Source organism: Cucumis sativus, chromosome 1 (genome assembly GCF_000004075.3).
Source record: "Cucumis sativus cultivar 9930 chromosome 1, Cucumber_9930_V3, whole genome shotgun sequence".
NCBI lineage: Eukaryota > Viridiplantae > Streptophyta > Magnoliopsida > Cucurbitales > Cucurbitaceae > Cucumis > Cucumis sativus.
Window position 1 is genome coordinate 17909039 of NC_026655.2, and position 8013 is coordinate 17917051.

An 8013-nucleotide genomic window follows, 5' to 3' on the forward strand; every position below is an offset into this window, starting at 1 on the left:
CGAAATTCAATTGAATGCTTCTATTGATTTGTTGGTTTTATGTCCTTGATTAAAGATTCGAGTATTAGGCATCCTTTGGTTGCTCATGTTAATAGGAATTATTCTCTCGATGCTCATGCTAGTATAGAAGCATCTTCCAATGTTATTAGTAGTAGTAGTGAAGCTAATGATAAATGACTATATGTTTTGCTTCTTCTAGTTCTTTAAATGATGGCATTGTACAAGATTCTAATTTTAATGACGATTTGAAGGAAAATGATGTATTGGTAAGTAAAAAAAAATTGTCAAAATGTTTTTACGTACTAGGAGTAAATAAAAAATTTCAATTCAAAACTACACGATCAAATTCAAATTCACTTGAGTTGAAATGTTTGTAAGATGGTTGTCAATGGTATGTTCGTGCATCTCAATATAAAAAGAACGATTTGTGGATGCTTAGAAAGTATATTTTTACCATGATTGTTCTATGAATTTAACGCAAAGCTCTCATAGCAAGCAAGCTTCTTCATCTGTAATGGGGGATTGCTTGAAAGAGGATTTTAAGTTTTGGTCTACTGATCACTCTCTTCCCAGAGATATCATTCATAAGCTTCATACTAAGCTTGATGTTAATATTAGTAACAAAAAAGGTTGGAGAGCAAAAGAACTATTTAATAAAAAAATGTATTATTATTTTATTTTTCACCCCACCCGTCCAATCGGATAGACAACCGTGTGGGCATGTTTGTCTATCTTCTAACCTCCTCTATAACATGAGTACCTTAAAGTGAAATTTGCTACATGACAAAAGTTGGGAGGCTGAGGAAAACTCGTTGGTGGACGTTTGTGATCCCGAGATGAAAATCAAGTTTTGATTGACAATAATGCATGTACGACGAGAATCATTTCAACAATCCAAATCAAGGCTTGTTCTTTTCATTTTCTTTACTGTTTGGAATATTTGTTTGACAACTACGAGTGAGTAGACTCTTTTTGTTCTAAGGGGGAGATGAACCTATTTATTTATGGGATTAATAATGCATAGTATTTTGATGGATTTTGTAAAATCGAATGTTTTTAAAATATTATTGTGCTTACGTTAGATTGGTTGGGCATCAATACATGTTAGGTTAAATGTTCAATTAAATAGATTGCATATTTAACCAGACTTATAACATTAAATAATTGTTAATTTTTCATGAAAATAATCAAGGTTAATAGGGAAAGCTGTTTATGACTTTGCTTAATCCCATGCTTCTTATTTTGGTTTCAACTCTCAATAGATGAGTAATCAACTAAATTTTGTAGGAGAAAAGTTTGTTGTTACAACATAGTAAACTAAAGTTTAGTGCCTACATTTAAGCATCTCAGCAACACAAAATTTCATAAAACATTTGCATTTCTAAATAACTAATGAAATCAACACCCCAAGGTATTTTTTCTCGGAAAAGTTCAATATTTTCTTTCTTTTAAACTAAAAATTCCATCAATCATTCGATTTTCATCCGTTAGACAAGTTCGACATAATTCTAAAATAACTAGATTAAATCATTAAGTTTGATCTCTAACAATATACTCAGATCAATCCCACAAGACCATTTTACTATATTTGGTGGCCAAGGCTTCCAGCAAGTGTAGTCCATCTAGTGGTAGAGAAGTGGCAAGGGAAAGAGCTTGAGCAGAGCAGGTGAAAAGGGTAGTGGTAAGATTTGCATCTAAATTAAAGCTAGAGTTAGAAGTAAAATTTTTGACCAAGTGTTCTAATTTAGGCATTTTGAAAAGAACGTATCTTGAAGAAGGTTAGGCGATAAGAAGTTGATGTTTAAGGTAGTTCGCGAGGAAGACTTTTGAAGGGTAAGTGTAACTACGCGACAAGAACACTACACGAGAAGGAAAGTTTGGCGAGAATAAATAAGGAGTCTTCTCAGAAATTTCTTAAGCATGTTAATGGGCCATGTGTAGTGTTTATGTTAAGCATGTTGTTAAGATAAACCTTGAGCTTGTACGTACATCACTAAGAGAAGGAACTGGCAAGTGGACAAGAGTTTGAGAATGACTAAGTTGTTTTAAGAGTAGTATAAATAGAGGTTGGGGCCAAACCATTAGTCATTTGTTACTTTGAAATTTGAAGAGAAAAGCTCTAAGAGTTGAAGTGCTACGCAAGAAGAAGAAGAAGAAGAAGAGAAGCCTTAGAAGTTTAAGCGGCTAAGGGTAGAGTGAGTGTTTTTTCTCAAAATGTTTTATATTGACTTCAAGCTTTCTTTATAAATAAGCCTTTATGTTTATAGCATGTTTTATTATGTTTTAAAACATGATTTGATCTCAATGTTTATGAAATTGTGTTCAAACCATTGGTTGATTCATTTGAATGTGTTAACTCTTATGTGCACATAAATAAAGAGTAAAGACCACGATGAGTGAAAGGGACTACGTGATGACAAAATGCTAGTTAAGGCCAAGATAATAGAAATGATGACCGGAGATGAGTTGATGCCAAAGAATAAGAGAGAGGGGAGGGTAGGCAACAAGTAGCGTAAGGCAAAAGGGTTGTGAAAGCAAAGATCAAGTTCTTTTGAGGGATGGAAATCAACACGAGGAACTCAACAAATATTCAGTAACCAAATTCCAACAGAATCTACTTTAAAAACTGTTGCAGGTTTTCTTAAAATTATAGGAAAATATATTAGGAAATGTGAAATTTGAGGGGCAATATTAAAAGAGATTACAAAGGGAGACGAGACCCTCCATATCACCACCCAATAACTTCTTTTCTTTTTATGAAAAGATGGTCATTTATGTTTTTTTTTTTCATTACGTTCAATTTTCCTATATATAAAGTCTATGAAAAATAAAACCGATAAACCATTACTTTACTATATTTACAATTTTTTAAAAGTATTTAATTATTATTTTAAAAATTGTTATCTTTTCTAAAATTAAAAAAAAAAAAAGTTAGACTTGCTTAACTGGCGTTGACTAGAGAACACGTTCAGGCGAGTCGCGGGCCTATAAAGAAGTTAACGGTAACAGTACAGCAGTAACCAAATTCAAAACTTCACAATGCGGATAAGTGAAAAAATAATACACACCTGAAATTTGAATTTCAAATTTGAATCTCATCAACTCGTAACGGCCAAATTCCTCTCTTCCCTCATTTCTATACTTACCTTTCTACTTCACTCCTCTTCCTCATTCTGCATTTCCGCCATGGCTTCTCTCACTCCCGGAATCCTCTTGAAGCTCCTTCAGGCCATGAATTCCAATACCAGAGTCACTGGTGACCACCGTTCAGCTCTTCTCCAAGTCATAGGCATCGTTCCAGCTCTCGCTGGTTCCGAACTATGGCCCAATCGTGGATTCTACATCCAGCTATCTGATTCCCTCAATTCCACTTACGTCTCCCTCTCCGAACGCGAAACGGATCTCATCCTCTCGAATCGATTGCATCTTGGCCAATTCATTTACGTTGACCGTTTTGAATTCGACACACCCATCCCTCGCGTTTGCGGTATTCGTCCAATTCCAGGGCGGCAAGCATCTGTTGGAAGCCCTGAGCTTCTAATTGCAAGGATTTCGGCTTCTAAGCGGGAGTTTGTGATTCAACCTGTGACGGAATCGGATCAATCGGCTGACCCGATTGCGGCATTGTCCTCGAATCAGAAATTGGAGGAACCTCAAATTAAGGAATCGAAGAGTAATTTGAAGACTGGAAGTGGTAGAGGACGGCAAGCCCTAGCTCCTCGAGATAATTTACAGATTGAAAATAAGGGAAGTACAGATGAAACCAAAGTTCCCCATAAGCCTCAGAGGTTTTCTTCTCCGGCAGGAGGTAAAAGATCTATGTCAGTTGGAAAGAAGAATGTGCCTGTGGTTGAGCGAGATCCTTCTCCGGCTGGAAAGGGGAAGAGGTCGGCTTCTCCAGTGCCATCAAAAACTGTTGTTCCAAGTTTGGTAGCTGCTCGTGAAGAGAATCGGGTGAGTTCGAAGGAGGCCGCCATTATCGTTCCTTCGAGGTATCGACAGCCATCCCCAAATGGGAGGAGACAGGCTTCTCCTAGTGTACGAAGAGCTTCGCTTTCTCCAGCAAGAAGGCTATCAGGGGGTTTGAAGGTCTCTCCTCTTTTGGCAGTTGCGGATTCAGCAAGCAAGAAGAAGATGAGTAACATTGCTGCTGGAATTTCTAAGGTTTCTGAGGCACTTGTTGGGTCTGCAAAATCGAATAGGAAGAGTTGGGATGACCAATCAACTGCCTCTTCTACCTCTGAGGAGCAGAGAGATGGTGGGGTTTCAAAAAACAAGCCAGATCTTCAAGCAATTCTTCGCACACAGGTACAATTACCATACATTGTTGATTACTAGAACTTAGTTAAATTTGATGTTTTTCCCTCCTCAAATTTTACATGATCTAGAACCCTAAGGCAATTATTACGTATTTTAGAACACCCTCACTAATTAAATTGTTCTTCTGTCTTAATAAAATCATGTAAATTTATGTGTATTTTCTATTATTTTAAGTTTTCATATTCATTATTTGTCTCGTAACATGTCATATTCTATAGGCTGCCATTTCAAGAAGATTGAGCGATGCAAATGATCATAGACCCAAGAGTGAAGAGGCACAAAGAAGAGAAAAAAAGAAGTCATTCAGTCCATCTGAGTGCGAGGTTCCAGATGAGAGAAAATTTTCGGGTCTTGGTATAACTGTTCATGATAAGAAATGGACTGATGGCAGTGTTCTAGTTGATGCAGCTCCTCCAAATCTTGTTAAACTAGCGAAGGTCTGAATTGAGCTTAGTAATTTAATGAGTTGTTTTGAATGGACTTGATCTGAAAAACTAGGAAAAAAATGTTTACTTAAATGATACTCTTTCACTAATGTTGTATTTGTACTTTTTGATGTTATCAGGATGCTATGCAAAGGAGAGATATTGCTTCTATAGCTGCAGCTGAAGCATTAGAAGAGGCAATTTCTACTGAATCGATCATAAGGAGCTTAAGGTATTACCCCCACCTTTTCACTTTTATTGTCTTAAATAATGAATGTTATAACTGAATTGAATTGAATTGATGTATATATAAACTTCCGTTTCATTACAGCAAGTTTTCAGAACTTTCCTCTACACACAAGACCGGAGACCTTTTGCATGTGGTGGATCAGTTCTTCATAATCTATAACGATGTAGTCAAATCGACTGAGATTGCCGAATCAGTTTTTGCCAGTCGGAATGGCAACAAGAAGCCTGGTACAATTAACTCGCAGGAGCGACTGAAACCTGCCTCTCTTTGGGTTGATGCCGCCTTGGCCACTAACCTTGAGATTGTCTCACTTCTCACCGGTCAAGACAATAGCCCAGCAACTATCTTGCACAAAAGCGTATCGAAGAAACAAACCATGGAGGGCTCTTCATTTCCCAATTCCAATATGGTTCAATGGAGAAGAGGCCATGAAATGAAAGAGACAGTAGAGCTTGCTATGGAGTTGCAGTCTGAGATGAAGCTTTGGTTTCTCAAGTTTGTTGAGGATTCCCTTGATGCCGGTTCAAAGGTCTTTATTGAAAGGTCTGTAGATGCCGTTAAAACGTCGCCTCCAATACCGAATCGTGGCTCCATGGCATCAGTTTTATCCCAGTTAAAGAGAGTGAATGACTGGTTGGACCGTGTAGTTTCAAAACGAGATGATCCTTTGAAAGAAAAGGTGGAAAGGTTAAAACGAAAGATCTATGGTTTTGTCATTCAGAATGTTGATTGTTGAGTCTTTTAACTTCGACAACAGTGATCCCGTTGTTTTATTTCTTTCAACTTTGTTGATTCTTTGTCAAAAAAAAATCATGTTTAAGGAAATGTCTTTCATTTATTCATTTAATTGCCATCTGCATTAGTTATCTTTATCTGAATGGAAAATATATTTAAAATGTATAACTTCTTGCACATCATGTTTCATGTTTTTCAACAAAAAAATTAACAAAGATACTGGTCGTGTATTTTTCCACAACACGAACAATGTCAGTACAACCTGCTACCCACCAACAGAACTTTAAAATCCAGCCTTTATATTTTACCTCAAACTTTCTTTGCATGCCTCAGTAAAAACGTCACTCTTCTTCTACAAATGCTTCCAAACACCATCACTTGTTTCTTCATCTTTCTCTCATGGCTCCACCGTGGGTTCAAGAGCTCCATATTCCTCACATGGATATCCCTGTAACCATTAACCGTATGATTCCGATCATGCCGGCCGGCCCTATCCCTACTGCAGACAGCGACTCTCTTTACCTCTCTAACCTTGACGATGTTGTCGGTGCCCGTGTTTTCACTCCCACGGTCTACTTTTACGAGTTGAACAGCATCAACTCCGGCAAGAAGCCGGTAATGGAGATGCTTCGAGAAGCACTTTCTCTTGTTTTAGTTCCTTATTACCCTTTTTCAGGTAGGCTCAGAGAGACAAGAAACGGGAAGGTGGAAGTGTTTTTCGGATCAGAACAAGGAGCTTTAATGGTAGAAGCTCATTCTGACATAACATTGAACAGTTTAGGGAATATAACGGTTCCAAACCCAGCATGGGAGCCATTGATCTTCAAGTTCCCTAATGAAGAGCCATACAAAGTACTTGAAATGCCATTGCTTATAGCACAAGTTACCCTTTTCAAATGTGGGGGTTTCAGCTTAGGCTTGAGGCTCTGCCATTGCATTTGCGATGGCCTTGGCGCTATGCAATTCCTTAGCGCCTGGGCTGCCACAGCCAAATCAGGCAAGCTCATAACAAACCCAGATCCATGTTGGGACCGAGAGTTTTTTAAGCCTCGTGATCCACCAATTGTGAAATTCCCCCACGTTGAGTTCATGAAAATCGACGATGGCTCGACCCTGACGATGACACTCTGGCAATCAAAACCCGTTCAACGATGTTACCGAATCAGCCGCGAGTTCCAACTCTGGCTAAAATCTAATGCCCAACCAGACGACATGTCGGCCTGCTCAACGTTCGATGCCATGGCCGCGCATGTTTGGAGGTCATGGGTGAAAGCCCTAGATGTTAAACCAGTGGATTACACACTCCGGCTTACGTTTTCCGTCAATGCTCGGCCGAAACTCGAAAACCCCCCATTAAAAAACGGGTTCTACGGCAACGTACTCTGCCTCCCCTGCGTTACGAGCACCGTATCGGAGCTGGTTAATGGCGGTCTTTCGAAGACGACCCGATTGGTTCGTGAGGCGAAGAATAAAGTGTCGGAAGAGTATGTGAAATCGACGGTGGATTACATTGAGATGGATAGGCCGAGGAGATTGGAATTTGGGGGGAAATTGACGATAACGCAGTGGACTAGGTTTTCGATCTATGAAGGTGCGGATTTTGGATGGGGAAGACCGGTGTATGCAGGTCCGATTGATCTATCTCCGACGCCGCAGGTTTGCGTATTCTTGCCGGAAGGGACGAGGGAATCGAACGGGTCAATGCTGGTTTGCATTTGCTTGCCGGAAAATGCTACGCAGAAATTCACGGAGTTGTTGTGTACAGCGAGGGTAGATTGAAAATGGTTCCTTGAAACGTTTTCGTGGGAAGTCACACGTGAGAAAAGCACGTGTGTTTCTCTTTGTCTTTCTCCTTTTATACGTCTTCCGTTAATCTTTTATGCTATTCCCGTTATTACTATTTTCGTCTCTCTTCTTCATATTTAAATTTGTTAAATTGCATACATAATCCTTCAAACTTTTTTCTCAAATAAGTAAATACGATAAAAGTATGGTTAGGCCAAATTATTGACAACAAAAAAAAACTATGGTAGTTTTGGACCATATATCTCTTCTTTTTATTATTTATATATATTACACGTGGCTCTCCACTTTCTTGTTTTATTCCTTAGAGATAACCGTAAAAGTAACAAAATAATATAGTATAATTTGAAAAATAGCAAATTTTAAAAATAACTTGATTTTTAACAAAATCTCATAAATAGATTTTTTTTTTTTTTGCAAATTTTCAATCGATTTTTCTCCTTGATAGTCTACAACTCATTTTTTCCAGTTATAGTATTC

General features: G+C 38.2%; 2 protein-coding genes across 2 annotated transcripts; both read left to right on the top strand.

The window, feature by feature from the left end:
* Nucleotides 1–3069: 3069 nt before the first annotated feature.
* LOC101211203 lies at nt 3070–5848 on the top strand. The gene is made up of 4 exons (XM_004149811.3): nt 3070–4308; nt 4539–4757; nt 4886–4977; nt 5077–5848. Exons 1-4 carry the CDS (start codon nt 3187–3189, stop codon nt 5729–5731), a joined length of 2088 nt encoding a protein of 695 aa, XP_004149859.1. The 5' UTR covers nt 3070–3186; the 3' UTR covers nt 5732–5848.
* Nucleotides 5849–6021: 173 nt separating this feature from the next.
* LOC101212905 (omega-hydroxypalmitate O-feruloyl transferase) lies at nt 6022–7630 on the top strand. Its single transcript, XM_004149816.3, has one exon. It carries the CDS (start codon nt 6130–6132, stop codon nt 7507–7509), a length of 1380 nt encoding a protein of 459 aa, XP_004149864.1. The 5' UTR covers nt 6022–6129; the 3' UTR covers nt 7510–7630.
* Nucleotides 7631–8013: the final 383 nt, after the last annotated feature.